The 14,591-nt window shown below is 36.3% G+C and overlaps 1 protein-coding gene across 16 annotated transcripts in view; it reads left to right on the top strand.

The window, feature by feature from the left end:
• The window catches only part of RPS6KC1 (ribosomal protein S6 kinase C1), a 347,664-nt gene that overhangs the window by 46,132 nt on the left and 286,941 nt on the right, over window positions 1-14,591 (top strand). For 13 of the 16 annotated variants that reach the window (XM_045048944.1, XM_045048943.1, XM_023247759.2 and 10 more), the window contains exon 6: window positions 7,830-8,192. In XM_045048944.1, the coding sequence (XP_044904879.1) occupies window positions 7,830-8,192 (363 nt within the window). Of the gene's footprint in view, window positions 1-2,285; window positions 2,339-4,232; window positions 4,311-7,829; window positions 8,193-14,591 lie in introns of those variants that run through there. The other 3 variants (XM_023247762.2, XM_023247761.2, XM_045048948.1) reach the window with 3 other exon arrangements.

The raw sequence follows: 14,591 nt of genomic DNA, 5'->3' as shown, positions 1-14,591 counted from the left end.
TTGAGCTTCTTGACATGTTTCTCTCATCTGTTGGCCCGTTTGAAGGATGTAGGTTGCTTTACTGCCATGATGGCCTTGATATTGGAGCCTTTGATGTTGGTAGACTCTCATCTGGTAACCTGTGTCATTTCCTCTTCCTAATATGTGACTTGACTTCCTTTGCAGTTGTGGGAGGGACATTTTCCAGGTGTACGCAGCAAACCAGAGAAAATAATTAGATGATCGTAATCACAAATAGAAACTGAGAGGTCAGTTTCTTATATGTAAGATCTCATGTGTGGAATATTCTTCAATGTCTCCTGGGAGTAGCCAGATCTACCTTTGTGTGTGTGTGTGTGTGTGTGTGTGTGTGGCCTGTAAATTGTGGATTAAGAGCTCCCTGGGTGTTCAATTGTAGCAATTGTAGACACAAGAAAGAATCTATTAAGCTGTCTTGAATGAACCATTTTAGAGTAAATGAGATGTACATTTTGAGAATAGCATCTATTTCTGGTCTGTGTAAGGGATCTCTAAAATCACTCTCAGTTCAAGATTTGTATTTTTATTCGATGGTGGGATAAGAATTCTTTCCATTAAATCTTGAAGATTAGAGGTAAACTGTATTAATTTGGATAATTTTGATTAGTTTTAAAGCATTAAGGGAGACTAATTGGAAAGGTGTCTAGTTATTTAAGTTTGAGAAAAAATCTTCTGTATCAAAGTGTCATTTTAGTATTATATTTTTCTTTTTATTATTTGTATTTCATTTGGTTGATTCAAAGTTGATGCTTTCAGGCAGGTTCATTTTAAAAAGGAATATTCTTAAGTTGGTTCACCACTTAATAGCCTAAATCTATTTTTGAGATGAACTTGAAGTGTGTGCACCATGGAGTCGTGTAAGATGACAAAAATACAGAAAGCCTAATTGAAAGTAATTTTAAATTTAAAGCAGGATTTAGCGCAAGTATCCACTAGGTGGCACCATGAGAACCCTAAATCTTGTTACTGCGATTATTCTAGGCCCTCTTGTATTATGATAGAGTATGCTTATTCAGTTAGAAGTTCCTTTTTCTCTTAAGTGCTTATCTGCCTAACGTTTATCTATTTTCCCTTGTTAGTTGAATTTTCTTTGGTGAAGGAGTTTAAAATAGGTAAAAAAGAACAGATTATTATTCTTAAGATAAACATAAATGAGAAGGTGTCATTGTATGTGTGCATGTAAAACAAATGATGCAAATTATAAATATTGACTCTTATAAACCCTAGGGCTATTGAGGATAATATTGGATTTTAGGGGTTGGGTGGGGCAAATAAAAAAAATTGATAATATGTCATGGGAAGTGTTTGAGAGTAGAAAGAACATCAAGAATGACACAGATAAATCCCTTATTCCACAATTAAAAATTGGAATTTCAGAGAAGTTAAGCCATGTACGTAAGGCAGTCTAGGCACTCTGGGTATTCAGTAGCAATCATAAAAAATATATTTTGAAAGAAGAGATTTAGTTTTATGGAGAGGGAGGCAGTGAGAATACATATTTGGTATAGAACTCCCAGTGTGAGTGGCTTGTGCTCTGGTAGCAGGATTGATTTGCAGAGATTATGGAGAGTAGCAGCGTAAGAAGTTCATTAGATAGAAAGGAAAGCCAACTCATAGATCCTTGTTGTTCATGAGAAGATAACAGTATTAGGGCTGTAATTTTGATTGATATGTTACTTTCTGAACTTACTCCATTTTTCACCAAATATGCAGTAGATATTCTCATCCTCTTTTCATAAATTTTCAAGGGTGAAGCAAAGACTTGTTCCCAGGACATTATAAAAATGTGAAATATCAAAGGAATGGTACTTCTTAGTAACAGTGGCTATTTCTAAATGATAAGTTGATAATCAGGTACAGAATCTTAATTATGAGATTTGGGTATTCGCCTAAAATCATATTTATAAGGGCTTGTTTCTTAATGGAGATTGATATGTATGTCTTCTCCCTCAGGGTGACCTTTGTTCTGCTGGCTAGATATTTTGCTTTGTGTGTGAAGCATGAGTCATTGCTACTAGGAAAAGTAGAAATTCCCTTTCGTTGACTGAACCTCAGTGCTCAGTGAAAGCTATCAGCTAATAATAATGAGGCCATGTATTTTATATATAGTTGACCATGAGAGACCACCTGTTGTTCTAAAGGAAACCGATCTCTTTTTGCAGATGGTCTTCAAATACAGATTTCTGATAGTTTATAGTATAAAGATTTATTCTATAGCAACTCAACCTTTTCCCCTGGTGCCTGTCTTTCAGAGGTGGTGTCCTAGACAGATTTCACTAGACTGCCCTACTCTGAGCAGTTCAAAGCACAGAAGGTGAAGGTAGGTAGGTGAACTGGGATGCTATATAAACCCCTCATGTCTGTAGCTGCTTTTTAACCGGTCACCTGGGGCCCTCTAATAGCCCTGAGACTTGAATCTCTGTGATATGAACCTGGAGGCAGAACGCTTTCATAGAACCTTTGACTCTTCCCCCTCCCATCCCTTCCCAAAAAGGCTTAGGTTTTTGTCTTGATGGTGTTGGTGAAGGATGTACCTTTTACTCTCATGATGGCTCCAGAGGGCCCCTTTAAACATGGATTGACTTCAGGTTGGTTTAACTTTTGACAAATAGTGTCTGAATTGTCAGTTGTTGCCCTGCCTTATCCACAGTGTTCTTCCTACTCACCTTAACTGAGAACCTCTTGTTTGCTGCTCTATCTTATTAGCTTTCTTTCTGGGTTTTAGGAAGCTAGTCTCCACTTTCCGTGATATTTCTATGTAGCTTTGTATAAAACAGGTTGAATGACAGGACTGTGAATTCAAGGAGGTGAGCAAGCACTGTGATAAGTAGCTGTATTAAGGATATAAGGTGAAAAAAACTAGGTACTGAGTGTGTGTGTGTGTGTGTGTGTGTGTGTGTGTGTGTGTGTGTATAAATAATTCATTACTGTGGTAGTGAAAGGGGAGCGTTCTTGAGGTGATTGGGGAATACTTCATTGAGAAGAAGGGAATTTAGAAATTGCTTAAATGCAGAAGAGATTTCCTAGAAGATGATTGGTTGCAGTGTATGGTTGAGATATGATAGGGTTCGACTTACGATATGGTTGAGATATGGTAGGGTGCATCTTAAGAGGAGAATTAAAGGAAGAAGGTAGGCGAGGAAGAAATGTCAAGGGTTAGTCTGCTTCAGACAAATCTGTCTGTAATCGTTTCTGTCTTCTCTCTTAAGTTAGGAATTCCTTGGCACTGGCTGCTGGGTGATACGTATGGGCCTATATTGCATAAATTATGTTTGTATAGCATATATTCGTTCACAAACAAATTCCCAGTTTTAGCCCTTGTTGCATCTCCTTTGATAGCCTTCAAATACAGAGCCTTAAGAGCTTGTGATACACATGTAAGCGATGTGGTAAGAGTCACCTGTAATCCCACCATACAGAGAAAATTACTGTTAGGCTACCTCTCTAGCCTTTTTTTCTGTGTGGTTTTTTTTTTTTTCAACGTTTATTTATTTTTGGGACAGAGAGAGACAGAGCATGAACGGGGGAGGGGCAGAGAGAGAGGGAGACACAGAATCGGAAACAGGCTCCAGGCTCTGAGCCATCAGCCCAGAGCCTGACGCGGGGCTCGAACTCACGGACCGCGAGATCGTGACCTGGCTGAAGTCGGACGCTTAACCGACTGCGCCACCCAGGCGCCCCTGTTTTTGTTTTAAAATTAGAATTATAGTATATGTATATACTGCTTTGCAGTTTATTATTTTTGCATAATAGATCATGAATACTTTAGCATTAAATATTCGTTTGTAAGATAATTTTTAATAGCTGTATAATATTTTATCAAAGGGATGTACCATAACCTCTTATTGTTAGGAATTTGTTATTTCCAAATTTTCACTAATTTTTGTGATGATTATTCTCAAATATAGATCTTTGATCGTATCTCTGGTTATTTTTGGTATAATTGTTGAATTTCTGGGTCAAAGGTATAAAGATTTTCTGCATCTGAATATGCATTGTCAAATTGTCTTCCAAAAGGGTTAAATCAGAAGTCTTTTTGCTTCCCTTTGCTCCTCTCGTAGTTGGGCTAGAAAAATTCCTCTTTCTAACATGCTAGTTTTTCTTTGCTCACTTTGAAAGATTCTTCATTTAGAATTAGGTAGAATTTGAAAAGGAAATTATTTGAATATTATTATTAATTATTACTTTATTTCATTATCTGATATTCTTCCCAGGTATTTTGCTGGTCTTGCTCTTCTGATCCAATTTTATGTAATCATGATTTCCTTTGCTAACAAAATAAGATTGGAAAGGTAAGAGAGGAAATAAGACTATGCCACTAGATTTTTGTGGTCAAAAGCCAAGAAACTGAGTACACATAATTTTACCCTTTTGCCCTTTGGTATTATTGTTCCTGTTCGAAAGGAAAATCAGGCAAAACATGAAACAGTACAGTGTGATAGATGATGTGAAGGTTATAGTGACAAGACACTGGAGAGCAGACAAAAGATCTATAACAGTGTTTCCTTTCTTTTATGATTAGCTGTATAAACCAGAACTTATTTTTTAAACTTTGTCTATTTGTTTATTAATATCAATGGACCAGGTTATATAATACCCCCATTTAAGGAAATAAGTGTGCATTGGAATATATAAAATGTTTTGAAATCATTAAAAAAATCTTTAATGAAATTTATATATTTCTCAGAACAGTGGTTAAATAATTTTGTAGATTGCTGTAAAAGATTCTGATTTTGAAGAGCTGTCTGTACAGTTGGAATGTCAGAGATTGAAAAGATTTCCACCAGATCCAATGAATCTCTTCTCAGCTTGTGGATTTAATGAAGTGTTTTGCTTTTAGAGAACAAAATTAGTTCTTTATGGGCATTCCACGGATTTGAGAAAAGCCCCTGAAAACAGGATATGTTGACAGGGTGCCAAAGTAGTGTCTAAAGTTGATTTGAAATTTGAGTTTAGCTGCCAGTAACATGTTTTTACCCTAACTTACTTTATTTGAAATGAAGTAAGCAATTTAAGTCTATAATAAGTTGACAAACTATGGCCTGTGGGCCAAATCTGACCTGCCACTTGTTTTTATGTGACCTAATAGCTAAGAATGGTTTTTACATTTTAAAATGATTGACAGTATTCAAAAGGATATTATTTTATGGCATGTGAAAATTACATGGAATTCACATTTCAACATCCATAAATAAAGTGTTACTGGAACACAGCCATGCGTATTCATTTACATATTATCTGTGGCTGCTTTTGTACTACAACAACAGAGTTGATTTGTTGTGACATAGATCATGTGGCCCACAAAACCTAAAATATTCACTCTCTGGTCCTCAGAAAAGAAGTTTGCTGATCCCTATTCTAGAATTGTATAGTCTAATCTACCTTTAAGTTTGGCTTAGGATATGATCTTGAGGAAATAATTTTCTTTTTAATATATTGTCTTTTCTGAGGAACTTGGAAGTCAACATTCAATGGTGATGCAGATTGCATAGCTGTTCCCAAATTTAATTTGTATGTAACTCTATTGTCAATCTTATTGAATGATATATAGATCAGTGGCTCTCCAAGTATGGTCTTTAGACCCTTGGGTATTCTAGAGATCTTCTCAGGGGGTCACCAAGGCAGAAATCATTTTTGCAATAGTCTAGGAAATTATTTGCCTTTTTCACTGTGTTGACATTTGCACTAATGATGCAAAAGCAATGATCGGTAAAACTGCCTTGCCTGAGCGTGAATCAAGACAGTGATACCAGACCGTAACAGGAATCATGCCGCATACTTGCAGTAATGCCAGTGCTCATTTTACCTAAGAATGCCCATGATAAAGCAGTAAAACTATTAATTTTTATCAAATCTCCACCGTTTGCTACATGTCTTTCTTATATTCTGTGTGAAAAAATGGAAGTATACATAAAACACATCTGCCTAACTGAATTGCCATGGTTGTCTTGAGGAAGAGCACTTGTTTGAGCTATGAACTAGCAGCTTTTCTCTTGGGACATCATTTTTGCTTGAAAGAACAATTGACAGACAAACTGTCATTATTCAGATTTGGGTATTTGGCAAATGGTTTTCAAACGCAAACAAAGTGAGCTGACACTTTAAGGAAAACGGCTGACAGTGTTTGTTGCCAATGATAAACTTTGAGTTTTCAGTGCCAAATTAGAATCCTGGAGAACCTTTTTTTTTTTTTTTCTTTTTTAAAGTAATCTTTACATCTAATGAGGGTTTTGAACTCCAGACCCTGCGATCAAGAGTCATACGCTCTACCACCTGATGCCAGCCAGATGCCTGAATTTTGGAGAACTTGTATCTGCTACTTTGAGCTTGACAGTTCCCCAAGACCTAAAGAATATTCTGCTGAGATTGGTGGTGATAGTAACAAATGTGATTTGTCACTATAACTCAGGGAACCAGTACTTTCAAAATGTCCAATGTGTGATGCACACATTCAGTGTGCAAGACAGATCAATGGAGTTGAATGTAATAGAAACAAATTTCACTGACAAGAATTTATATTCTATATGGCAACTAAGCTTTAAGAAACTACCACTTGTCAAGTTTTGGTATAGTATCAAAAAACAATATCCACAAGTATTTGAAAAGGCTGCTAAAATATTCACCCCATTTTCAGTTACATATCTATGCAAGATCTTCCTCAAATCTTTCAACCAGGGCAACATCCGACAACAGATTGAGTGCAAAATCATAATACGAGAATCTAGTCATCTTCAATTAAAAAGATTTGTACAAATGTAAAACATTGTCACTATTCTTATTAAATACTTTTTTGCTTTGGAGAATATAGTTATTTTGAACAAAAATTACATTAACATGTAATGGGCTTTAATGTTTACTTAAAAAAATTAGTCTATTTTAAATAGATAATTACATGTATAATCCACAGGTATATTTTTTAGATATTTACAGGCATAATCCACAAAAAGAAGCTTTTTTGAGGTTCTCAATTATTTTAAGAATGTAAAGGGAGGTCCTAACGCCAGGAGGTTTCATAACTGTTGTACTTCATGCTCGTTTACCATGAAGTCAGTTTTGTGAAATGGGAGAAAGAATTTTCATTGCTAAATATTTCAATACCACCTAATATTCATTTCCTGTCAGAAAACTAAGAGGCAAATACAGACCAAACCTCTCTCCAAAAGTTTGTGGACGAGAATGAAACAAAAATTTCTAAAAATTTAGTTCTTTAAAACACACACACACACACACACACACACACACACACACACACAACCAAATGGTGTACATTTTCCAGATATGGATTATCTAAAAGCATACCTCTGAGGGTACGTTGTAGAAATAAATAATCATTACATAATTGCCATAATAGTTGCAATTGAATGATAGCCTATTATGCTTTATATGCATGAACTGTATTCCTCGTTTAAAGTTCTGCATAGTAAGTAAATTAAGTGTCTTGGGCTTGGTCACATAGTAAGTTTTAAGAGCTGGGATTCAGGCCCTTGTTTTTGTCTTGCCTTGAGGCTCTTATTCTTTTTTCTTTATTATAATGCTGTTGTTACAAGGTTTTGTGGTAAAGGCTCTTCATTTTACAAGACTAGATAAAGACTTGTCTTCAGTTTTAGTCTGATAATTAAGGCAAAGGAGATTATTTTCCAGAGCTGAATTCAGTAAGCTAAAGCAAATGGCCAGGCACCGATCTCCATCAGGCAATGACAGCCTTCCTAATCGACTCGAATAGTATGAACAAATGAATAGTCAGCATGATTTGTATTCTTTCTGGCTGATTCTTAATTTAATATCTATTTATATTGTGATCATATTTCTAGGTTTCTCCAGTGACAGTGATTTGATATCTCTTACTGTGGACGTGGATTCTCTTGCTGAGTTAGATGATGGAATGGCTTCCAATCAAAACTCTCCCGTTAGAACTTTTGGTCTCAATCTTTCTTCGGATCCATCAGCATTAGGGGCCGTTGCTTCTGACAGCGAACAGAACAAAACAGAAGAAGAACGGGAAAGTCGTAGCCTCTTTCCTGGCAGTTTAAAGTCCAAGCTTGGCAAGAGAGATTATTTGGAGAAAGCTGGAGAATTAATAAAGCTGGCTTTAAAAAAGGAAGAAGAAGATGACTATGAAGCTGCTTCCAATTTTTATAGGAAAGGAGTTGATTTACTCCTAGAAGGTGTTCAAGGTACAATTTTATCTGTATTAATATGTTTTGGAATGTTCTTATGTTGGTATCTGGAAAGAAAGTATATACATATAACTGTATCTTGTGTATAGTCCTATGTCCAAACGAGACTCAAAATGAGAAATTACTGAAGATTAAATAACCTACCTTTGGGGATGACTGGGTGGCTCAGTCAGTTAACTGTCTCTTGATTTCCTTTCAGTTCATTATCTCACAGTTCGTGAGACTGAGCCCCATATTGGGCTCTTTGCTGAGTCTGTGGAGTCAGACTGAGCTTGGGATTCTCTCCCTTCCTTTCTCTCTGCCCCTCCCCCACTCCCCCACCTCTCCCCCATATAAATAAATAAACATAAAAAAATGACCTAAATTTGGGTAAAAACTTTTAGTTACATGAAGGGAAGGCAGTATCAGAGATACTTAACACTCTGCTTTGATCAATTAACCAACAAAAACAGGATTTAAAAAACTCAAATCTCCATGTCTCTTGTATGAATAATAATTCTGTTTTTTCTGACGTGGCCAGTGTTCCCCAGCCTTCACCTCTCACAGGAGTATTCACAGAGATTTAGTGCATTGACTCCTGCTGGCCTGAAGAGAAGAGATGAAATGTAAAGGTTCTTGGATTTGCCTACTGTTCTTTTCTGTTTTAGTTGCCATAAATTCTCAGCTAGTTACTGGGGTGATTTGGGACATTTAGAATGAATGTTTCTAATGTCTGTAGGTAGAACTTAACCTTTTTTTTTGCCTCAGATTTTTTAAGTCATTTGTCTTTTCCTTACAAGAAACAGAGTAAGGGGCGCCTGGGTGGCTCAGTCGGTTAAGCGTCCGACTTCAGCTCAGGTCATGATCTCATGGTCTGTGAGCTCGGGCCCCATGTCGGGCTCTGTGCTGACAGCCCAGAGCCTGGAGCCTGCTTCGGATTCTGTGTCTCCCTCTCTCTCTGCCCCTCCTCTGCTCACGCTCTGTCTCAAAAATAAATAAAAACATTTAAAAAAACAAAACAAAACAGAGTAAAGCATACCACAGTTAGTTACATGACATTGTGGACACAAAAGCCGAAGGTTGATAAGACCTTCTTGATGGTTTTCTTTCCAGAATATCATCATTTTTACTGTTTTCCTGTCATCTTTGACTTGTTAGAACCATTCCGATGACCATAGTCTCCTGTAGCACGAACGCTTTTTTGCTGTAGTACTTCCGCCCTCACCATGCTTGGTGTCCTGTCCTCCAGAAGTGCTCTGCTTTATGAGAGTTTAAACTTTCAGCCTTCTAACGTGGTAGACGATGAATACTTGGCTGCATGGACCGGAAGAGGGAGTGTATCTGGTGGCATCGGTGCTTCTGAACCAGAATTTTCACCAATTCGCTGGTGTTTGGCCCTTACTCTCATTTGCAAGCTACCCAGTGCTACACGTTCCCAAACTAATTTACAGCGTCGTATAAATCAGGCAGCTTTCTTGAGCTTCCTAAGTCAATAACCACTCATCCATCTATTTTCATTTTGTAAAATGTTGTTGCTGCAGTCTTCTCTTGGAGTCTCTTTGTCCTTGGGGGCTTTGGCCTTAAAAATAATTCTTTTACTGCCATGTTAATGGGGTTTCAGGAGGGAGTATTTCTCCTGGTTTGATTGATACATCATTTTGATACAAATTCTTGTTTTTCTTTCTTTTTTTTTAATATATATTATTTAGGTTTATTTATTTATTTTGAGAGAGACAGAAAGGGCACGAGCCAGGGAGGGGCAGAGAGAGGGAGGAGAGAGAGAGAATCCCAGGCAGGCTCCACAGAGTCAGTGCAAAGCCCAACATGGGGCTCGAACTCATAAAACCGTGAGATCACGGCCTGAACCGAAATCAAGAGTCAGATGCTTGACTGAGTCACCCAGGGGTCCCACAAATTTTTGTTTTTCAGGTAGTGTCATATAGTCAGTTGGGGTTTTTTGTTTGCTAGTAGAACATTCTGGTCTTTAAAGGTCTACACATTTTTCTTCTTTGTCTTAACTCTCATTTTGGGTTGGGAGTTTAAAATTGGGATAAGTTGCAATTAGCTCTGATATTTTCCCTTCTTTTTTTTTTTTAAAGATAAGTTTGTGCTAAAAAAGTCACTAGTGTTTAATTGACACAGATACGTCAATGTGATCTTTTTCTGTCTACAGTTGTTTGCATTTAAACTTAGAGTACTTCATAATGTTACCACTTGAGGGCACCAGAAAAATAAAAATCTACTTCAAAATGAGAATTATGGATGCATATCAGCAAATAACAAAAAAATATCATTTAGGTAGTTATTTTGTGATTATGATGGTGAATTATTTCTCACCAGAACTTGATACTAAGTATAGTAGACTTCTGTCTTAAGGAATGTTACCATTTAAACATGTTTTTCCGATTTAACATATGCCTGTCTTTCTGACACCACAATATCCATTCCTGCCCTGGATTGGTTTTTGTTGTTAATGTGCCATAAGAACTAAAAAATTATACTTGACTAATTGCTTTTTAGTCTTTTTTTTTGTTTATTCAATTTTTTATTCATACAAACTGTGAGAATCACAATCACAGAATTCTAATTTTTAATCAATATGTAAAATAACCTTTATTTCAGTCCTTGTGGTTATACTTTTAACTATGTGTTAAATGTAGCGTCAGAGCAGTGCTTCTGGTTCGTATTTAAAAGTGTAAAAGCTACCTCCTAACAGACACTTGGACATTATTGGTTTTAAAAAAATTTCCCCCCAGTTTTATTGAGATATAATTGACATATGACATGTAACATTATACTAAAGGTACTCAAAGTAATGATTTGATGTATGTATGTTTTGTGAAATGATTACCGTAAGTTTAGTTATATCCTTTCTGTCACATAGTTAACAGTTTTTTTTTCTTGTGATGAGAGTTTTTAAGATCTACTCTTTTAGCAACTTTCAAATACATGATACAGTATTTTTAACTATAGGCACCATGTTGTACATTATGTCTGCAGCATTTATTAATCATATAAATGGAAGTTCCTATCTTTTGGCCACCTTCACCCACTTTACCCACCACCCCTTATCCCTCACCCCTGCCTTTGGTAACCACTAATCTCTTTTCTGTTTCTATGAGTTTGGTTGTTTTTAGATTCTACACATAAGTGAGACCATATACTGTTTGTGTCTTTTCTGACATATTTCACTTAGCATAATGACTTCAAGGTCCATTCATGTCACTAATGGGTTTCCTTTTTTTTTCTTTTATTGCTGAATAATATTCCTGTGTGTGTGCGTGTGTGTGTGTGTGTGTGTGTGTGTGTGTGTGTATGTGTCTTGACTATTGTAAATAATGCTGCAATGAACATGGGAGTACAGATACCTCTTTGAGATAGTGATTTTGTTTCCTTCTGATGAATATCTAGAAATGGAATTTCTGGAACATATGGTTGTCCTATTGTTAGTTTTTTGAGGAACCTTCATGCAGTTTTCTGTGATGGCTGCACCAATTTTACATTCCCACCAGCAGTGTCCAAGAGTTCTCTTTTCTCCGCAACACTTGTTATCTGTTGTCTTTAAAATTTTTTTTTAATGTTTATTTATTTTTGAGAGAGAGAGTGCAAGTGGGAGAGGGGCAAAGAGAGAGAGAGAGAGAGAGAGAGAGAGAGAGAGAGAGAGAGAGACAGAATCTGAGCAGGCTCCAGGCTCCAAGCTGTCCGCACAGAGCCTGATGTGGGGCTTGAACCCACAAACCGTGAGATCATGACCTGAGCTGAAGTCAGATGCTTAACTGACTGAGCCACCTAGGCACCCCTGTTGTCTTTTTGATGATAGACATTCTAACAGGTGTGAGGTAATAACAGCTTATGGTTTTGATTTGTAGTTCCCTGATGATGAGTGATGTTAAGTAACTTTTCATGTACTTGTTTGGCATTTTTATGACTTCTTTGAGAAAGTATCTTTTTAATTCCTCTGCTCATGTTTTGATCGCATTATTTAGGTTTTTTGATATTATGTTTTCTTTATATATTTTGGATATTAACTCCTTATCAGATATATGATTTGCAAATATTTTTTCCCATTTGGTTGACTGCATTTTCATTTTGTTGATGGTTTCTTTTGCTGTGCAGAATCTTTGTAGTTTGATGTAGTCCAACATGTTTATTTTTGCTTTTGCTGTCAAATCCAAAAAAAAAAAAATCATGCCAAGAAAGCTACCCCCCCCCCCCGTTTTTATCTAGGATTTTATGTTTTTGGATTTTATGTTCAAGTCTTTAATCTGTTTTAATTTTTATATATGGTGTAAAATAGGGGTATGGTGTTACTTTTTTTGCATGTGGTTGTTATCAGTACCTTTTAGTAAAGAGACTGTCTTGTCCCTAGTGTATATTTTTGGCTCCTTTGTCATAAATTAACTGACTATGTATGTGTGGTTTTATTTCTGGGCTCTATCTTGTCCCAATGATCTATGTGTCCAATACCATACTGTTTTGATTACTGTAGCTTTGTAATATAGTTTGAAACCAGGAGATGCTTTGTTCTTTATTCATAGGATTGCTTTGGCTATTTGGGGTCTTTTGTGGTTCCATACAAATTTTAAGATTGTTTTTTTCTACTTATGTGAAAAATGTCATTGGAATTTTGATAGGGATTGCATTGAGTCTGTAGATCTCACTGGGTAGTATGGACATTTTAACGATACTAATTCTTTGAATACATGAGTGTAGAATGTCTTTCCATTCATTTTTGTCTTCAATTTCTTTCAGCAATGATTTGTAACAGATTTCATCTGTTATTAGTTCTAACAGTTTTTTGATGGAGTCTTCAGGGTTTTCTATGTATAATATCTTGCCACTGCAAATAGAGACAGTTTTATTTCTTCCTTTCTGATTTGGATGCCTTTTATTTCTTTTTCTTGTCTGATTGCTCTGGCTAGGACTTCTAATACTATGTTGAATCTTTGTATATGTATATACATGTGTGTGTGTGTGTGTGTGTGTGTGTGTGTGTGTGTATACATATATATATTTTTTAATGTTTATTTTTGAGAGAGAGAGAGAGAGACAGAGTGCAAGCAGGGGAGGGGCAGAGAGAGAGGGAGACACAGAATCCAAAGCAGGCTCCAGGCTCTGAGCTTCAGCGCAGAACCTGACATGGGACTCAAACTCAGGAGCTGCGAGATCATGGCCTGAGCCTGAATCAGATACTCAACCGACTAAGCCACCCAGGCACGCCTGGTACTATGTTGAATCTAGTGGTGAGAATGGGCATCCTTGTCTTGTTCTTGCTCTTAGAGGAAGGGCATTCAGCTAATCACCACTGAGTGTAATGTTGAGTATGATGGATTTATTCTTTAATTTGTTGGGAAATTGGGGGCTCTGGCTTGTGAGCTGATTTGACACTTGTGAGTAGAAGAGATGTTTTCTTAGGGAAAATTTGTTTTAGTGTGGGAAAACTGTTATTGAAACACCACTATAACCAGTAATACCTATGAATCATTTAAATTTAACTCTTGCTATAAGAATGGTTACCTGTGAGTGAAAAAAAAAGAAAATAGAATTGTTATCTGTGACCTTGGTTTGGTTTGATATACTCTATAATAAAATCATTATTTCTGGATATCTGATAATTCAGAGAAAATGATCTTTCAGAGCTAAGTAGGAGTGCTTCTTTATATAGGTGTTCTTATGATTTGGCAAATTTTGTTATTCTAAATACTAACTATTCATCCTAACTATTCATCCTAAAGGAGTTTATCTGGGTTGTTTGTAGATCTGATAAAGATGGCTTGATGTTTTTCTTACTTAACTGGTGTTTGCACAGCTGAGACTAGAGGCAGAACACAATAGCAGCAGTTCTATTTGCCCATCCAACAAAGAAACGTACCCTGATAGTGGTAACTTTGAATTCTCCTTTTGAACCTGATGTTTCCCTTACTTCCTCATTCTAGAATGGCTCCTGAAATTAAGGTACCCTCTATTTTTCTAACTCATTAGGTTTTTATGTACGTAAAACAGAAAATCCAAAACTCAAGATCGAAGGAATCAACTTGAATCTTTGAGGAGGATGTTTCTAGTAAATATCCTTTCACTTCTGTCTTGTTTATATATTTCTGCAGTGGCCTGATATGATTAATCTATATACTCTGAGGGTTTATTAGAATAATTGTGAGAATGTAGAGTGACAAATGGATGACATAAAGGTATTAATAAAATATTTAAATAATAACAATAATTTATCATCTGTTACATGCCTGTCACTGTACAAGGGATTTTTCTGAACATTGTTTTTAATGCTCAGAACAAGCCTATAAGCTGAACTGTGGCTGGTCTTACTGGGCTTTGTCTAAGGACACTAAAATTTAGAGGGTGCAAACATTTAATGTAATGATTCTAAAAGCTTGGCACCTAGTTAGCAAGAATAATTATTTA

Source organism: Felis catus, chromosome F1 (assembly GCF_018350175.1).
Source record: "Felis catus isolate Fca126 chromosome F1, F.catus_Fca126_mat1.0, whole genome shotgun sequence".
Taxonomy (NCBI): domain Eukaryota; kingdom Metazoa; phylum Chordata; class Mammalia; order Carnivora; family Felidae; genus Felis; species Felis catus.
This window is presented reverse-complemented; position numbering and strand designations above follow the sequence as displayed.